At 38.7% G+C, this 20151-nt stretch overlaps 2 protein-coding genes and 1 long non-coding RNA gene across 6 annotated transcripts in view; 2 read left to right on the plus strand and 1 right to left on the minus strand.

The window, feature by feature from the left end:
* The window catches only part of LOC111345147 (uncharacterized), a 251351-nt gene that overhangs the window by 42305 nt on the left and 188895 nt on the right, over positions 1-20151 (minus strand). The gene's annotated exons all lie outside the window — the stretch shown is intronic.
* LOC148739212 (uncharacterized) lies at positions 124-13271 on the plus strand. Of its 2 annotated transcripts, XM_088747234.1 has the most exons (9): positions 124-274; positions 629-878; positions 3775-4563; positions 5364-5424; positions 6636-6911; positions 9148-9404; positions 10516-10783; positions 11899-11999; positions 12372-13271. In XM_088747234.1, the coding sequence occupies exons 1-8, from the start codon at positions 252-254 to the stop codon at positions 11979-11981; spliced, it is 2007 nt and encodes a 668-aa protein (XP_088603360.1). In that variant the 5' UTR covers positions 124-251; the 3' UTR covers positions 11982-11999; positions 12372-13271. The 2 variants fall into 2 exon arrangements, with proteins under 2 accessions (XP_088603360.1, XP_088603361.1); XM_088747235.1 differs by lacking the exons at positions 11899-11999; positions 12372-13271 and adding an exon at positions 11008-11209.
* Positions 15601-20099, plus strand: LOC148739213 (uncharacterized). Its single transcript, XR_015996121.1, has 3 exons — positions 15601-16913; positions 18570-18848; positions 19280-20099. It is a non-coding gene; the product is annotated as an uncharacterized LOC148739213 (long non-coding RNA).

Raw genomic sequence — 20151 nt, forward strand, 5'->3', positions numbered from 1 at the left:
GTATTGCTGCTAACTAGGATAATGTTAAATTGATATTAAGTATTTAAATAACAGGTGTGCAGTGTTATCCAGAGAAGTGGCGAAGGCAAAACAATAAAAGATCTATATCTCCTGGCTTACCTGTTTTTGATGAAAGATGCCTGTTTACCATTTATTTTTAAGCTAATGAGAGCAATGGGGATAACAGCTGTGGAGATGCAATCGATTCTCTTCAAAACAGAATCATTGAAGTGTTGAATAAGGAACCCTACATGGAAGAGAAAATCCCAGTCAGGTAATGTAATATAACTATAAATATAATAACTTGCAAAGGTTTATGATTTAGATGTTAATCTTGGTTTCCTTTGGTACCAAATGCACAAGCAGCAAAAGTTATTCAAAATCCACCTTTTCCCTCTCCTGAGGGGGAATTAATATCTGCTGATAAACTTTGAACTTCAAAGCAGGTTAAATTTAACTAGATCCACCATCTTGGTGAGCGTGCAGTGGAGATTTTCATGATCATGATACAATCATACAAAGTGAAGGATGTAGTTAATGCGTTTGTACCTGTGATGTTATTCAATTATTTACAAATAACAGTTAATAAATAATCAGTCTTACTTTGCCTGATTTCATTGTTCTTCAGGTGGTTTTTGTTTGAGAAGGTGATTGAAGCTTTGGTTGATAAACAGATTTATCACAGCAGTTTGCGACAACTTCAAGACTATGCAGAGAAATGGTGTTTCGTGGAAGATTCAAATGAGTTTAACTCCATGATCAGTTTCTACCATGACCTGGGGGTGATAATCAAGCACCGCAGTACAGTTGTATTGAAGGCTCAGTGGTTGATTGATCTATTCAAGCAACTGATAATCATTCCACGTTATAATGATATGGTGAGGGAATCCCCAGAAGATAAATGAAGCTGATGCTTTTGTAACGTGGCAATCAGTAATTATGTAGAGGAGTGCCCCTATTCATATAGTTCCTCTAAAAAATCAGGCATGGGATCACTTTTGTTCAGGGTTTACCTCTGGACATTTGATAATTCACTTTAGAGTCTATTCCTAGAGTTTTTCCTAATCCATTTTCACTGCATTACCGCAGTAAGGTAGGACTACAACGGAACATATACGATCCATGCGAGTAGTCCTTCCATTAAATCCCATCCATCCCACCCCAGAGGAGGACATCCATCACACAGTAATCTCGTGCGTGGGAAATTAACGTCTCCTACCCCTAACCCTACAGGAGACGGGATCTCCATTTATTCGTCCCTATCCGAAAAGACTGGAATATCTAACCATTTCTTGATGTTACAGAAAGGTAGTATATTCTTCTCAATTATTTTAAGGCCCTGAGTGTTAGTCCGGCCGGGGCTCGAACCCTCGACCTCCCGCACAACAGTCCAGCGCTCTATCCATTGAGCTAACCGGGAGGCGGTTGGCTATGTCTACTCATTAAAAGGAAAGTACGGTCTAGAAAAAGTTTATCTCAATTAGTAGACTTTTTCCTCAGGAGTTTGAAAATAACTGCCAGTTTGTCCTGTTTGCTTTGCATTAGCGACAGTAGCGCTTCGAAGTTGCCCATCTTTACAACTTTCGTGGTTAGACATTACGTTGTTGTGACGTAGCAATAGTGAAACTTTGTTCGGTACTTTGTCCTTGTTGACCTGTTTGACCTTTGGTGAAAACAATTTCTAATGCTCCTAATGGATAAAATGAGGCGAAAAAAAAACTAAATGAAATTTAATACACTGTTGGCAACTAATCAAGACAGACACGTTTGCGAAAAATACAAATTATCCTTCGTCACGCAGGCGCCCATATTTCGCTATGACATATCGATTGGATACGATAAAAATAATAAGAAAATATTTATGTCTTCCAACCAACTACTCGACGTTATTATGCAGTGCTTATACTTTCAAAAGAAATCGAAAGTTTTATTGTAGCTTCAGGTATATTGAGGTAATTTCTAATGTAAACACCGTATGACTTTCCGGCACGCGTCGAAAATAACAAAGCTCTACTTCTCTCAATTCGGGATATTTCAAACATTTTAGAATAAAAAATACTGCTTGAAGCTAATTCTAAGCAGAAAAGATAAAAAACATCATTGCAAATTAAGGTAAATGCTGAAACAATATTTAATTCGTAACAATTAACTTATGTCTTTTGTCTGCGTTAATTTTGGCAACTAAGTGTTTCTAAACAATTTTGTCAGTGTTTACGCATACGAAGAATGAACTTCAAGTCTATCATTTCTAACTTGTTGCATGCCAACTAGGGCTGTTCTTAGTTCCAAATGGCTCTTATTCCGCTATATCTAGACCGAAGCTGGGTTCCTGTAACAGAAAAAATAGTTCGTCTCATTCCAAGGTAGCAATGTGAAATGAATTCGTAGCAGGCACTGCGGTCTTCTTTAGCAAAATAACTATTACTCCACAGCTTGGATTGTTTGGGGGAAAAAACCTTGCCTTTCCAATTGAGTTGGTGTCCTAGTACATTTAATTCTTAGGAGGATACATTCTCGTTTTCCGTAAGTTTCTCTTGACAGTTGCCGCAAGAAAACCACTCGCGATTTCCAAGACGTAAGCGATTAAGCGGATCGACGCTTCTTCTTGAAATTCATTTTCCTGACTTTCTATCTCTTTCTCCCCAACAGAGGTATCTGACCTTTCCCTGAACTGACGACAAACAAAGTTTCGTTTGAAACAAATGGATCTACTACATCCTCTCGGTTAGATTAAAATCCAAGTCGAGAATTTACATGATAAGTGGCACCCCTGCCCACCTGCCACTGTTTTCCTTGTTTACATCCGCTTCAGCAGGGATATAACTTAGCATGTTTGACTATTGCTACGTCATATAACAAAGATGGCGGATTTCAATTTGAGAATGCCGAGTTTTGGAACGTATTTGTTCGCAACTGAAACCCTTTTAGCTCAAATGAACAGCCAGTTAGGACATTGCAAGCAAGGAACTTTTAATAAAAGTAAACTTTTTCTAGACCGTACTTTCCCTTTAAGAGTGTGCATTAAGAGAAAACAAGATTCTGACACTCAGTGCTATTGGAAGATATATTTGCACTGGCTAAACATCTGGTGGCCCTTTGCCTTATTACTCTAGTTATTTGAATGCTTTTTGCAGTACATTGGAAATTTTGGGAAATGATAAATTAATATCAGTGTTGTAAGTATTGCCTACATGGCAAAGTGCAAGGATTTAGGGCACGTGAATGCCTTGGGCTACATTCACAAACCCACAATTATTGAGACAATGTACCCCAACACTGACCTAGCTTGATACAACCCTTATGCCTCCATTAACATACACCCTTAATCCTAAGGCATAAACCCAAGTAAAAATAATGAAATTTAAATAGATGGAGAGTCTTGAAAAACAAATTGATTAAGGAAAGAGAAATTATTGAAAAACAGAAATGAAAAATGTTTGACAGTGTAGATGAAATGGTGCAATAGCAAGCGTATACATGACCTAAGATCTTGAATTGTTAACAGTAGACACACTACCTGCCTGTTTTGCTATGGGAAATGAAGAGAGATGATAGTCAAGGTTGTACTTTTATACTGGGCAACATGGGAATGCTAGCAGTATCAACTCTTGCTTCTGAGTTGAATATGATGGAACCATGTGTTAAACTTGTTGTCAGGTGATTTTTTTAGAAACTTTCTGAAGTTTGGGAAGTTTGGCCTATGCATTTCCTGATTAAACTAGTTTTCCATTTTATTACACTTTGTATGTAAGTGATATTTTTTCTTGTATTTAGCTTCCTATTTATTCCAAATCCTGGCGGAAACTTTATAGAGAGGGCATCCTTAGCACAGAACTTGCGGATCATGTCCTTTCTGGGTTTATTAAAGAAAGTTTTATCAAAGAAGACATCTTAAAGATGATGGAGCAATTTGGTTTGATTTCAAAGTTCACCCTCAGCTCAACTGATGTGAAATACTTTGTTCCAGCACAACTGAAGTCATCACCTGAAGACCTCCTTAAAATGAAACCATCACCAACAGATCCATGTCCATTGTACATCCACTTTGTGCATGGCTTTGTCCCTCATGGTCTCTTCTTGCAGCTTGTTTCACGAACCATTCGTTGGTGTTTTGAGAAGTGGCCCATGAAGGGTCCAAAGCTGTACCAAAATGGAGCATGGTGCTATATTGGGAAACAAGCACTTGACCTGATTCTCATTTGTGAAATGCGTTTCATCAAGATTACTGTGAGACAGAGAAAGGCCTTAATGGAAAAAGTGCAAGAAGTGGCCAAACATGTGCGTGAGTTTGTGGAACAAACTTTACATGAATTGCCACAAGAACTACTATACCTGAGAGGACTGCAGTACGAGACATGTGTTGCATGCCCCTATTGTCATCCAGAGTCAGATGAGGATAGCCAGGAGTGTGCAATCCATGGAAAAGTCTCCTGCACACACGAGGACTGTTTCCACCTACTTAAAATAGAACAAGACCAAGCGTTGATTTGTTTTAAGAAAGTTTGCTTTGAAGAACGTACTGTCCGTGGAATGGAGAGGTGGTTTTCAGAGGGAGAAAGCCAGGTACAATTAAATTGTCAAAGTTAGTGGTAGTTATCATGGTTTGGTTATAATATTTGTATATTTTAAAAACAATTTTCCAGTAAGTGTAGTTCTTATAATGAAGAAAAATTAAGTTTCCCTTGTAAATTTCTGTCTGGAATTACTAGGTCTAAGAAGGTGGGTAGGAATTCCATCAGACAAAGATGGAATGTTCAGTTACACTTTGACAGGAAACCTGAATCTGGGAATATTGACTTGAGCCTCATTTGACACCAAAGGATATCAATTTAGAAATGACTGGGAAATTGTAACAAGCTGTGATATAAGTTTCCTTCTAAACAAAGTGGATCTTGGAATCAGAATGGTGGGGTTTCCCTTTTTGTTAAATCAGTCTGTGACACAAAAAGATACCTCTCAGGTAAGGAAATCAAAGTCTTGTCTTGCACACAATAAAAGAGACCAATTTCTTCGAAATGGGCCTAAAGTAAGTAATTTATTTTGTTTTGCAATCCTTCCAATGTGTTTGCTGTATTGATGAGGCACTCACCTCTCTCCACTGACCAGGTTTGACTCCTAATCGTTGTGTCACAGGAAGCTTAAGTTTGTTGTTGGTTTATTTCCTTGCTTGAAGGTATGGGGTTAGTGATGTTTTTCTCAGGTTCCTTCATATGGTTGTGGCTTTCCTCCTTTCACAAGAACCAACTTTCTAAACAAATTCAACCTGAAATAGGAAGGTGGACAAGCACTCTTTGTTATGGAAACATGCTATCTCATGTTGAAGAAACCTTTAATTGTTGTTGTTGTTTTTTTTTTTGTTACAGGAGTCCAATCCATCTAGTGAAATTTGTACATCACAAAGGTCTATACAACAAAAATATTATGGTAAAACAAACTGAATTAATTGCTTTGCAATATCTCTGTTTATTCTTATCAAGACTGATACAAATCTGTTGAATGTTTTCCAGATAGAATAGGTACAGTAGTATGAAGGCCACTTACATGTTATAATGTGAATATATCAACAAAGTTGAAATGGTAAATTGGCCACCGTTACGGTTATAAAAGCTGACGTTTCGAGCGTTAGCCCTTAGTCGGAGCGAATAGAGGGATTGTGGGTTGTGTGTGCTTTTAAAGGCAGAAAATGAGGCTACGTGATCGGTGGGAACATGGCAACGAGAAAAACACGAATAAATTAGTGGAATGAAAAGCGTTCGTTGATACCTGTGGGAAACTATCAGCTTTAGAAACTATCAGCCTTTATTCATTTGTATTTTGATTGCTGCGACCACTGCCAATTTATCATTTCAACTTTGTTGCTTTAGAAACTATCAGCCTTTATTCACTTATATGTTAACCTGAGATTTTATTCTTCTCGCTGGAAATGAAAAACCTTGCCTCCCCACCTTTTGTTGTGGCTGAATGTTATTCAGAGGTATACTGGAGATACGTAAGGTCATCCGGGGATTCGATCAGTGTGTAACCTTCAATGGATGAAGCACTGAATTACTTCTTTGAAAAATTTATGGATTAATTTCTAGCAGAATTCAAGAAATAGACTCTATAAACCATTCAAGTGTCTAAACAGCACTGTAAATATTTATTGTTTTGAACCTAAGAGACAATGTGCTAAAAAGAAGTTACAAAAGTCACGGAAGAAGTCTTAACGTCTGATATGTGGTTTGCATCACAAAAATGTGTCCCAAGTGTCAAAAACTCAAACAAAAAAACTAATAACATCAATGATATAATAATCAATAATATAATCACTATATGATTGTTGTTTCAAACTTTGCTATTTCGAGTGAAAAAAACGTGCAGTGCGACTCTTGTTACGGGAGCCACTGATACATTGACCTGATCACTTCGTTAGCAGGAAACGATTTATAAAATCCATCTACAAAATAAGTTCTTTGCCATCTTTGCTTACCTCGGCCTTGAACAGTGATTGATATAATTGGACCAAGTTGGAAGGGAAGATTTGGTTGGAATCATTGTTCGTTGCCTACGGTGTGATTGGTTAATTTTGTTTAAGAGATCCCGGTAAAAAGACGGTAGTAGTAGTGGTTCTTTAAAAGTTATTTCTTTTTTCGCAGTAAAACAAGGCACACCAACGAATCTTGAATTGGAAATGTTAGCCGCCCAAATTGGCGAAAAGTGGGGGTCGCTTGGGCGTCGCCTGGAGGTCGAGGATGCAAAACTAGAGGATATAGAACAAAGCCACCGGCGGCTGAACGATAGAGCATATGACATGTTAAAACACTGGAAACAGAAGGAAGGTTGCGAAGCAACATACCAAATTTTGAATGGTGCATTACAGGACGAACTTGTGCAGCGCAAAGACTTAGCAGAAACATTTTGTTGCCACCAAGGTAATTCAAGAATGTTATTTGATTCAAAATTGTTGTTATTAAGTATTATGAATGACTAATTTTGTAATTATCAAAGTACTAAGTTTGTAATTATTAAAACTGTACAAGGTAGTTGCTTATCAAGTAACTACTGTGAAGCACTATTGTTATCCAAATCGACCATACTTGAACAGCACAACAAAAGAAGCGGTAAAGATCTCTTTGAAGTTAAACGAAAACTACTTATTAAATATTCCCATCTGTTTCTACGTGGAAAATAATTTCAAATTAAAAGGACGGATACAATAAACTCGAGGCCATTAAAAATAGGAAACTTAGGTGAGAATTCACAGCTCTGGTATTGAAATTATACCTATCTTAATTGCAATAGCGCAGCTTAGGAAATAAAAGTGGAAAAGTAATTAAAAGTTTCTGCTTATCATTGCAAGGTTGGTGTGGTAACTATCGTATGAAAGGAAATTAAAATTACGAGTATAAACTCAGCTGCCAACTATCATGAGAACTAATTTTGCCAGAAAGACCATTAACACTTTTATATACCCAAAATTTCTCTAGAATTGAACGAGAAAAGTACTGATAGGCAGCTGCACAATTTAACTTGATTATTCAAATTTACTTTTAGCTTTATATATATATATATATATATTTTTTTTTTTTTTTTTTGGAACACTAAAACGAAAGAACTCGAATGACCTGAGAACGGCTAGAATACCAAAAACAGCGAATAAATATGCTTAAAGAACCACACGGAAAAATCACTAAATTTTCCCGTAACAATTAAATGTCTTAATAACACTATTGATTGTCAAACATTGCAATTGATTTTCAAGTGGTGTTAATTATGAACCATTGCGCGAGATTGAAAGTATATTTGTTATATTTGATTGTCCAAAGGTGCAATTGTCTATCCGTTGATGCTATTGAATGTTAATACCCATGCAAATAGCGTTATTGAAAGTTCGTTCGCTTTAATGAAGTTCATGGAAGTGCTAATGAGCGTATGGTTGCCGTATAGTTTCAACTGTTGACGTAAATGAATGTATATTTGGCGTAAATGAACAGCAAAAGGTGTATTTCATGTCTTTCGTTCCTAAACAAAAAATTGGGAATGTATTGGCATCTCAATTTTCCCGTACATACTCTTCTAATCGTGACGTTAAGTAACAGCCCGAACACTGAAAACTCAAAAAAATACTGTGAGTTTGGGCTACCTGTGGCTATCTTAAGCAATGCTAAACCAGTCAGTGGTATCCACATTAAGCGTCCTTTCACCTTTTCCAGAGTTTGAAACAGGGCGGAGATAAATTTTAGAAGAAAGGATATGGATAGATGGTAACAGGCTGAGAAAGCCAGTGGGCGATCTTGAATTCTGATCAAGGAGCTCAGGCTGAGCTTAGGACCATCAAGAACAGTCTAAGCTATCGGCCTGAGCAGAAGTTAAAACCTCGTTTCACTTAATATCCAGCGCCCTTAAAACATTTTCTATGGGTCAATTTTGCGGGTCTGGTATTTTTTGGTACGTAGTTTGTCCCTTTTATTTTCAGAATTGTTAAAGAGATTTTTAGTAACCGGACTGTGATGCAACGTAGGCGGCACAATGTTAAGCCGCTATACTGTAAATATTCAGACACAAGCATCTTGAATAGCGGGCGCTTTTTAAGACTAGACAGTAAAAATGCACCGCGCGTCGGCTTATTTTGACAACCTTGGATTGAACATAGAGACCACATTTTTCCTTCTTAGGAAGCGCGGGCGACCAGAAATCTGCACCAAGCGCGGGAAACTTTGAACCTGCACCAAACGCGGGAAATGCATTTGATATCAAGTACAGGGACATGCGCGTTGGTTTAATGTCTTTCGACACAGCATTGAAGTAATCTTAAATTCATACGAAAGAGGAAATGCGTTGTATCTTTTTGAAGCCCAGAATGTTTTTTTAGGATTCACAGATATGTTAGAGTGTAGACCTTTTTTGTCTCTACTTCTTCTTTCTCGATTATTTTATTCAAAATTCGTCCACAGGTAAATATCGAACCTAAAAAGTAGCCTGACTGCCATTGTGTCACCTCAAGGCTCAGTTGTTGGACAAAACATCGTTTGTTTGGTGGTTGGAGCCCTTCTTTCTCTTTTTCACCCTTCGAGTTTCTCTTACTAGATTGGGAATTGTTGTTTTCGAGCTGACAATTGTTTCGCTTCTTTCAGTCGTTAAGATTAATAAGAACTTTGTCTGTTTTAGGTTCTCCCGCCCAAATCATTCAGGAACTTCAGCAAATGCAACTCGATGCAAGGAAAATCAAGAGCAGAACAGATCCATTATTGGGGCTGAGGGAAATTGCATCAGACAAGGGCTTCAGAATATCTGACAATCAAGGATCAGGAAATTGCATGTTCTATGCCTTGTCAGAACAACTGGAAATTGTTAAAGGAATCAAAATCCCGCCTGGTAGATTAAGACAAACCTTGGTCCAGTACCTGAGAAGTAATCCAAAACTAGTAAGTTGATGTTATTATGTCGAACAGAGTATGATACGTGATGTTCTTTTAAGTATGATAAGGTTAAGTGTGGATACAGGTCAACACCACCAGGGCCTATCCCAGTGTTCACAGCGTGAAGTGACCAGGACTACTACTCCTGCACGGAATGATGGTCTTTCTAGGATCTCTGATAGCAGCCAGCTTGTATCCCCTGATGGAAAGAGGAACTGAAAGATTGAACTTTTTCGTTTAAGAAGCCACACAATGATGTTGGTTACAGTTGAATTCATTTGTTACTTAATCTGGTCTCCGAAGGAGCGGACTTTTACGGTTTTAGTCATTTGAATATTTCGGTTTAAAAAATGCCCCCCTTAAACACGAAGGAAAGAGGTGCCTTAGGTACCTCTGGACCAGTTGTCAATCAACCGTCGTGTGATGTAGAACTCTAAGAGTCAAGTCAGCTTGAGCTATTGCTAATCTAAAGCAGTGAACAGCGGGCGCAAAATTGTTTTATGTTTTCATCACAATACAAGAATTTTTTAGATTTGTATTTCCTTTCTCCAATGGAAACTCTTTATTTGTGGCGGTAAATTTTAAATCGAAGTAGGTGGTTCGTACGTTACATCATTGCCACCATGCTGGTAGAAGTAAACATCTCATTAGCTCCTTTTGTTCGTCTACCAGGCACCTAAAGGACCTCTCCTTTTATAGCGCGCCTTCGTGTTTAAACATCCATCAGGTAACACTAAACGGAAGGCCAGTTATTATCTTAAAGATTGCTCTATCCTGTTGTTTTTCTGCTGTTATTGAAGCCTTGGTGTTCTACAGTAAATTGCTAATTAAAGGTCGTCTCGAACCGCTCTGAATATGGTATGGTATGGTATGGTAACTTTATTTATACACGGTATTTCCTTCGGGTACATGTACATTCCAGTAGATAAAACTAACTACCTAACTAAACTAGGATCTAAGGTAAAGAAACTAAATAATTTTAGATGAAAAGAAAACACCTGCTTTTCAAGGAGGCCTTGTGTAAAAATAATAAATTACTCCATGACTCGTATTCCACGCGCTCAAGTTCCAATCCACAATCACTTTAAGTTTGCTTCTTTAACTGATTTTCTTACAGCCGGATGGAACGGATCTGCTTCACTTTGTAGATGGACATCAAACGTGGACTGAATACCTAACACACATGGAACAAGATGGCACTTGGGGTGATCATGTGATTCTGTGTACCGCAGCAAACTGCTATGAAACGTGCATTCGTGTGGTCAGCAGTCTAGCTGATAGCAATGATGTAATAATTACGCCACATTGTCCAGTTGAAGAAAGCCAACCACTTGTGCTGGGACATATTCATGAGGTGCACTACGTCAGCTTTCTACCGGCTCACGGTACAGCTCATTACAATACAGTTAGTAATTGTAGTGTTAGTTTCATATCAGTGTATTTCGTTTAATGTGTTACTTAGAATCATAAATCTCCCTCACAACTCCGAGTCATGACGGTTAATTCAGGCTTTAACTTCAAGGCTTTTCTCCATTTTCCTATCCATTGTCTTTGTTTGCTCATTAAACATACGAGATGACGCTGGTGGTTTTCATGAATTTCTTTGCAGTGCTAACTAACGCTTAATCGCCCAGTTAGTTGAATCAAACGACATCGGATGCAGTTCAACCTCGTTCCCAGAGACTCTCATCTTCCTGCCCCCTGGAGCGTGAGAAGAGAGACCCTGGTTTAGGCTGGTCACATGTTTACAGAGCAAAATATTCCTTAGGTACGAGTCGTTTGTTTGCTCGATATTTGTCTCATTTCCTTTGTCTTTCTGGACGTCTGCTGGATATTCTCAATTGACATCATGCCGTTCGAAGGGCTTCACGTGTAGTTTGATTTGATTGCCGACAAGCTACGCACGCCAGTGGACTAAGTGGAGAGATTTTGCTACTTATCTGCCCCTCCCTCCGACCGCTAATTTTTAATTTCCTGAAATCTCAGAGAGACGTGACCAGCCTAAAGCAGGGTATCTCTTTCCTCGCTCCAGGGGGGGGGGGGGGGGGGGAATGAGAGACCCCGGGAACGAGGTTGGGATTGAACATAGAGACCACATTTTTCCTTCTTAGGGGGCGCGAGCGAGCATAGATCTGCATCAAGCGCGGGAACCTTTGAACTTGCACCATACGCGGAAAATGTAATTTATATTAAGTACAGGGACATGCGCGTTGCTTTATTGGCCAAGCCATTGATTGAGCCTTAAACGAAAAAACAGGAACCATTATGAAAAGAGTGTTTTACTACCATGATATGATCGCGCTTCCCGTAGGTCATATTAAGAAGAGAAGACTCGGGAACCTTTGAACTTGCACCATACGCGGAAAATGTAATTTATATTTAGTACAGGGACATGCGCGTTGCTTTATTGGCCAAGCCATTGATTGAGCCTTAAACGAAAAAACAGGAACCATTATGAAAAGAGTGTTTTACTACCATGATATGATCGCGCTTCCCGTAGGTCATATTAAGAAGAGAAGACTCGAAGATGACGGTTTCCCCTGTCAGGAAGAAGAGACTTCTAAAAGGCTGAAAAAAGATTAATATTGTGAAACAGACGAGGTAAACAAATTTTTTTTTGCAAAATGATATTGACCATATTTGTGCTGATATCAACGGCAAATTAGTTCATTTAATTTCGTGAATCTTGGAATACAAACAAATATTTACCATTCAAAGGCAATCTGCTAAATTGAAATAATGTGATAAATTACTCTTTGTTATTGTTAGCTTCGTTACTTTGCTCAGCACAGCAATATCACCCTTCCTGCTAAGTAGCGTTTGGTGTTTTTTTTTACTTCTTCATGATCAGGTTAGGTTTGAATGCCGAATCCTCATTACCGTGCTAGCATTTGTTTTTCCATTTACTCATGACAAAGAGGCATGGTAACCAGTTGGTTTAATACACTAAGCTCTTCTCTCCTTTCTGTTCAGCTGTCAAGCGTGAAACCACTCAAAGTACTCGTCAACTGGAGCCTGCTATCCTCGAAATAGAGAAGTACAGCCATCCAGTCCAAAAGTCCAGCGGTCCCCGACCAGACGAGAATGCGCTTCAGTTGGAGATCTTCGTGAACAAGTGAAAAGTGATGATCTCGAAGACCAAAACAATATGAGCAATAAATTGAAATAAAAATGAAAACAAAATAAATGAAAGAGAATTTATTTTCTCGATAGATGGAATCGTTGATTGCGAGGAAGACCAGGCATCTGTAAAAAACGCGCTTTAAGTAATAGTTCATGTTTGAAGTATTTAGTCTAGCAGTTCAGTTTTGAAATAATGTCAGTAGCTGTACTCGTATAGGCTTACATTATATACGGCTGGTCACCAGAAAGTATCAAAATTGAGATAGAGATTACGGAGGGGTGTATCAGAAAGAGGAAAGTATATTTGGGTTTCGTCTTTTATTAGTCATTAATCTATTCATCTAATATTCAAAAGCACTTTTGAGAGAGAGGAGAAGAGAGCCCCAACTGTAAGAAGATATTAGAACAAATTCTCGCTGACTCATACCTTCCGTTACAAATTTCTGTTGACTTAAAAATTTCTTTTAGAGACCACTGGAAAAAGTTAGAAAATTGGACCATCCCCAGGCGCTTAAAAGTAAACACACAAGTTACGACTCGCACAAAAAAAATTATACATTGGTTAGAGACAAGAAGACAAGTAAAGAGAATTCAACCAGCGCGTAAACGTTCTCCTTGAACAACTTCAGCCTTGCACAAATAATAACTGCCTTTAGGTTTTGAGAATGAGAAGAGAGATAGAAATGTTGAAGAGCCTCTCTTGAAATGTCTCGACAGCGCTTTAAATTAAACCAAAAGAAACTTACCGTTGAGGAACTATCTTCCTTCCTCAAAATGTAAATTCACATGACGGAGGTGTCATCCTCTGTTGTAGGACTGTCCGTATTTTCCTTGAAGTCCCCAAGAACACAGCGGGCCTCCGCTGTCGCCTCTGCAAAACGAGGCAGTTTCAGCGCGGCTTCGCCCACAAATTCAGTTCATCCGTGTCCATACAGGCGGTCCCTGTGTGTGATTTTGGGGTTTAGAGGTCATAAACGGGAATACCTAACATATTATTAGAGACCTTGAGAAACACCGAAATCGGTACAGGTTGATTTGCATGTTCAGTGGAGCGCGTAGAAAGAAATAGAATAAATTACCGTAATTACAAATTCGCCTCGACTACGCGCGGCGGGAAAAGTCGGGTCATGTGACTTGTAGTTTAAAGGAACAATTTATGCTGTAAGATTCATTCGAAGCTAGTGATCAACGGTCAACGCAAACATCAAGGGATCCGATTACGGAGAAACACAAATTGTAAGTTTATCATTTCGTTTATCATTTCGATTAAGAATTTTGTAGATAATAATGTATCCCTAAATTATTTAATTTCAGTTGACTACGACGTAACGATTACGATTACCATGGATGTAAAGAACCGTAGCTTACATTAGTACAAATAAAATCTGACATCGTTGATCCCTGGCCTAATCTTCAAAATAAGTAGCCCCTTCAGTCATAGGAGCGAATCACAGGTAGTGTACCCGTGCACGTAGAATGTTCATGTGCGTAGCTAATTTGATTAAGATACCCGAAGAGTTAACACGCGGGAATTTGTAACGATTGTTTACAAAGATGGCGGCCGCGGCGGGAAGGTTTCCTCTTTTACTTCAGAAATAAGTTATGTAAATTGTTTAATAAAGTCTATCAAATGTATCCAAAATTCTCCTTTACGAATTTTCTGTCTTTAGAAAGTACGCCAATGATATGCTTCTTCTTCGAAAGCGCGAGCGCACGTCACTTGTTATCGCAAACCCCGCCATTTGATCGAGGCACATCACCAAACAATTTCTTTGATTGTCAACCTCAGCATTGACTCCCATGCCATATTTGTCAATGCTAGTGCTTTTGGGAGACACAACCGTTGGAGAAATTCTCAGAAATCCCCCCAAATTACCGCCACAAATTAATATCGTTTCAGAGTTCAACCCTCGCATTTGAGATCCAAAGTCAATCCAGTTTGACGCGCTTTCTTTCCCGCTAAATTTAAAATTTGGAAAAAATATTTCAACAACATTACCAAAGAGTCAAACAATTCAAAACGTCTTAAAAACTCACTCGTTTCTCCATCATGTTGCTCGTCCTTGTACTCGTAATTCTTCTACGGGTAAACTGATGTCTACCCCGGAAAAACGGCTGGGTCTACCGGGTAAGATCGATGACGTCATGGAAAAATGGAAAAAAACATGGCGCTACCCGTTACCCGTACACCGATTTCGGGGTATCTTAAGGTCTCTGTTAACATCGAATTTTAAGCGTAAGCGTGGGCTGTTAGAAAAAAGGGGGAAAAAATACATAAGTAAGGAAAAAATCAAAAAAGATAATAAAAGCGCGGAATATAGCGTATAAACTCTCCTTACCATATTTCGGTAGCCGTTTGGTAGCTGTATTATATTAGCGACTTTCTTTGTAACTTCATTGTGCGATGCTACCAGTCAACTGTATGTAGAAAAACACCGCCATCTGGCGTTCTGAGCGATCGCCCGACCGCCTCCTTTTCGTCTTGATTTTTTCTTCTTTTCCGTGTTCTCTTCTATTACTTATGCCGCCCTTTCCTCTTTATCGCTGTCCGTTTCGGACACACACTCGTCAATAAGATCCACCATTCTGTCATCGCTATCGTCCTCCAAAAGTGGCGAGAAATTTGGCAGGTGGGTCATCTTTTTCTACGAGTGCAGCCTTCGTAGAACAATAGCGAACACAACCAAGGTTACAGTCAAGTATTCACAAAAGTGTTACTATTATGGTCGCAACGGCTAAAAGACGTGTTTCCAAACAAGATAAACTGGTTCCAGCAAGGATCTCGCCTTATGTATGATGTACGATCCTCGCAGAAGAGAGCGCTATTTATGCAATAGCGAAAATCAGACCTGAAAAAAATCAGGCCTGTACGGGATTCGAACCACTGACCCCTGCGATACTAGTGCAGCGCTCTATCAATTGAGCTAACAAGCCAAATGGGAGCAGGCCGTTAAGTTGATTCGTAATAAACCCGTGATTGACAAATCAGATTTGATGAATATATGAAGTTCATATATTTTGAACTGCGGTTATAGATACGTATGATGATCGTGCATGATCGTCTATAACCGCAGTTCAAAATATATGAACTTTATATATTCATCATATCTGATCTCGCCTAATGTGGTTTTTTTTTTTTTCGGCCAAGTGACACAGAGGTTCAGCTACAAACTGAGGAGCAAGCTCAACTGAAAGAATAGTTGCGAAATCGAGACGGACGACGATTTTGAGAGACTGTTATAAATACAGTTTTAATAACTAACATTAATAAACGACAGATTGACGAAGACAAGATACGCCCACAAGAAGTTAGTGCGGCTACAAGCGTGCTTGATAAGCTAGAAGTTGATTCCTTACAGGTGGCATCAGCATATCAAAAAAAGTTCTTTGTATCCTATTTAGAGCGTGAACTGCCAGGATTTGTCTTTGGTTAGATGTTTATTTTCTTCTAATTCCAGTTCAATGAGGTGAGTGAAGTGGACGGTACCACTGTCTTATAGTTTAGAAAAGATCAATAATCGTTTGAGCGCTCACGTGCGTGGCCTTTATTTCCAAAGCCGAAAATCTTTTCTCCTTATCACGCCAAGACCGTTAGCTGTTCAAGTGGACTTTTTCTCAAATTCTTTCCTATTTTAAGCTGCTCGTTTTTTTCCCTCAACACATTTAATGCAAGAAAAGTTCTAACTGAACCTTGGTATACTGGCTGTAACAAAGCCAGGCTTTCACCACATGGTTCCCGATGTTGGGTTAGGCTTCACGAAGATTAATGATCGTTTTAGTGCGCACGTGAATTACCTTCACCGCTGATTGGCTAATTAATTGTTCAAGGGCGCGCGACAAATAATTAGCTCAACATACGAGAACCACTCGTTTAAATCATTGGGTTTTCCCTTTTCAACAGAAAAAGAGCAATAACGATAAAACAAGATATCGTTAATATTGCCGCTTTGTTGTAACTACTTTTTTTTTTTAATGAGAACCTTGTAACAAAGTGTAAACTTAAGTCTCCAAACACTCCGTCCAAACCTACGCACAATTCAATAATACTTTAGTAAGAAAGAAAGAAAGTTTCAGATTAATTTTTGTTTTTTCAAAAAAACTTATTTCAAAGAAGTTTTAACAATGCATCAATCGTATGTTATTACTTTTGGAACATAGAGAGATAACTGAAAGCAAAAGGAAAAATGGAGGCTGCGCGTGCCGCGGTGGTCCGCGCCATTGAAAAAAGTTGTGGTAAGAAGAAGTGTACTGGTGGCATACCAGTGTGCGTTATAACCAAAAAAAGGGAAAATTATGATGGAAGACCATCAAGGAGAGAGACGAGGTGATAACTACTGCCATCCCGGCAGAGATTGTGGCATGATGTACCGTCCACGAGTTATCCATGTCAAGGTGAGCAATTTTACATTTCATTTTCGCTAAGTATATAATTGGCGGTGTTTTTATTTGCAAACTTTGCGGTGAATATATATGTGTTACTCACCAGCTGGGGGGTCCATATTGGGAGAACTGTGCCCAAGGTATTGGATATCGCCCAAGGTCGTTAGCCGAGTGCGGTATTCAAGACACAGGGCGAAGTTTTTCCCAATACGGGCCGACCTGGGATGGTGAATAACATTTTTATTTTTTTCTTATGCTTTTAAAAAGAACTCGAATAACTTAGGGCTGTAACCCACTTAGGGCTGTAACTCACTGCAAGATCCCCCATAATAAACGGAACAACTTTTGAGCGAGTAGATGAAAGAGAAGTAATGCAATTTAAAAGAAAAGCCTCACTGAAACAGTTTTGAGTGCTTACTGATAAGGGTGATTTAAAAGGCTTCCAAAGAAATATTCAAACATATTTTGATAAGTATGTGTCAGTATATGACACCTGTCAATTAGAAAGCCCGTAAGAAAAAGCATTAAGCTCGCTGACATTTTTGAAAAAGACAAAGCACTCGTTTTTAGCAAGTAAACTCGAGGTAAATGACAATCCCTGAGACTTTTTCATCTTCACTGATTTTACGGAAAATTTGTTTTCCTCCAGCGATGAATGATCTGCGAATAATTACCTCTGTTCAGTTTTAAATGTCAAGGAAAGTCAAATTGTAAGTAAACTCACGTGTATGTTTTGAGGTTGTGAGAGTCGGCTGCTTGTTTCCTCGCTGTAATAGCTTCTGTAAAATCTTTCTTTCACCGAAAAATTGAACTCAAATGACTTCAAATGGCTTTTCCATGCGAGCCACAAGGGAATGTAATGCGACTTTTACTCATGAAATTTTTACGGTTTCTGTTGTAAAATGTACGGTAGAAATACACATTGGAGCTTGCAAAGAATTAGCCACTGTTATTTGTAGTAGAACTCAACCTTCATTCAACGTCTTACAACAAACAATTTGCGTTACAGAATTCTGATATTAATCGAATGAAAATTGCATCGATAAAACTAAACTTTCTTAGTCACTTTTAGGGAAGGATTATTGACCAACAAACTTTTTTGTAGGCCGCATGTCAATCTACTAAAAAAACACACTCGGTAAAGATAGAAAGAGGAGAGAATTAATAAGTTATTTATCGATTAAAGGTCGTGAGCAAAATCTCTGCTTACAAAGCTGACCAGCCGGTAAAACAGAATATATTTATGAAGTCTGCAACGAAGCTAAAGATGTACTAGGCGACTCAACACGCAACGGATAGGATACCGCCCGCTGTGAGCGGCCGCATGGGAGAATACTGCCCGCCCTCGGAACCAGTCATATCGCAGGATTTGTAGAAAACTGCCCGCTCACGAACTGAGAAAAGAATGAATAAATAAAAAGAGGAAGTGTTATTCTTCACCTCTTTCTCACAGGTGCATCATTAAAATAAATTGCTGGCCCCAAAGGAACATTAGCCATTTTTGGCTATAAGAACTGAAACAATTTTTTTCCCAGTATTGTTCCGAAAGACCCAGCATGGCTGATTGATCCTTAAACTGTCATGAGCATATCTGTTTTGACATTATATTCATCATTGAAAAATGCATCAGCTGAGGCTGGTTTTCAATGTTTTTTTCATTTCTTTCAGTTACTGTGAGCGATTGAAGGAAGGAAGCCGGTGTACCGAAACACCCCCAAAAAGGAGGAAATCGGTGGCCTTTAACACGGCGTTGGAGTGCTTTGGGGTTTCTCAAAAAATGCAGACCAATTGCCTAACACATCATCTAGGCCACTGCCGTCATACTTAACTAAGAATACAGTGTATATGGTTTACAAGGAAGAAGTGGAAGACAACTCCACAGTTTCAAAAGTGCATTTCTTGTGCAAAATGTGGAAAGTGAACTTTCCAGATGTCTACTTCCCAAAGGTATGGATAATTGTCAATGATCAAAGCCACTAAAATGACATTCATCTTTAATTGATTACGGTACCGTTGTCTTGTTCAGAATAAAACGATTTGCAAAATTGTTTGACTTCCTTGCTTTGCAATAAAGTCGCTTTACAACGTACAGCATTTGCGTGCCATTAAAAGTGGAACTAAGTAAACCATAAGTTCAAGAAAAAAGAGAGCAATAAGATGATGAGGCAACTTCACCTTACTCAGCAGATGTAAGTTATCATTATACACTCATTTACAAGTGGCACAAAGTCCTAAGTATGCTTCACAGGAAAACGAAAACTGTTTAGCATTGATGACAACACCAACAGTCCATTCCACACCTTGTGAATTAAAATCTCGACGAGGTTTGAATATTTTAATGCTACTCTTATATTAAATTATTGTTATGTTTTCTCTAGGAGTGAGGGCAACAAGTACTATAGGCACGGAATCAAGGCAAAGGTGAATCCCCGGAAATAAGGAAATAACTGTCACTAATCATCGATTGGATAGACCAGGCAAAGCCTAACTTGCCTCATTTTGCAACAAGTACAAGGGTAAAATCAACGATGCTTGCACATTTATTGAATACTATACTCGAATGTTGAATAATACTGAGGTCTTAATTGCGTAAAAAGTTGACAGATGCTTGAGTTGTACAGCGCGAACATGACCGACTGCTTCGTTCTTTCCTGACAAAAATCAGCATAGCAAACACAGCTCTACCCCCACATACATCTTGATTTGGCTGATGTTACAAGGTGTGAACATCAATTGAGATAGGATGTTTTGCCATAATTATATCTCATTGTTACTTTTTGTCATCAGGTGGACAAAGGTGTCTGGAAACTTAAAGCACACCTGACAGGTGTACTAGTTAATCCGAAACAACAAGCCTATGCGTTTCTTGATATCTGCAAGTACCCGCACGACTCAAATCTCACCATCACTGTGTTACTGGAGACTCTGTTGGACATTAAGCGCTCGGGAAGTTCAACAAATCGACCAAAAGTTGTCTTTGTCCAAAACTTTTATATGAAAAACTAAATTTCGCACGCATTTTGACTTATTCTTATTTATGATCTATCAGAAGAAAGATGCAGGGATGATGTCACCATAGATAACTGTTTACCTCCTTATTACATAAAAGAGATGGATTCCGTTTTGCCGTGCATCTGTTTAGTAAGGGATCACTGAAGATGTCGCCATATGGTAAAAATATCAGTAACCCACTCGGCTGTGCTGCGTGCGTCACCTTTCTGTATTTACCATATTTTGACGTCATCTGTGA

This window comes from Stylophora pistillata, chromosome 2 (genome assembly GCF_964205215.1).
Source record: "Stylophora pistillata chromosome 2, jaStyPist1.2, whole genome shotgun sequence".
NCBI classification, from domain to species: domain Eukaryota; kingdom Metazoa; phylum Cnidaria; class Anthozoa; order Scleractinia; family Pocilloporidae; genus Stylophora; species Stylophora pistillata.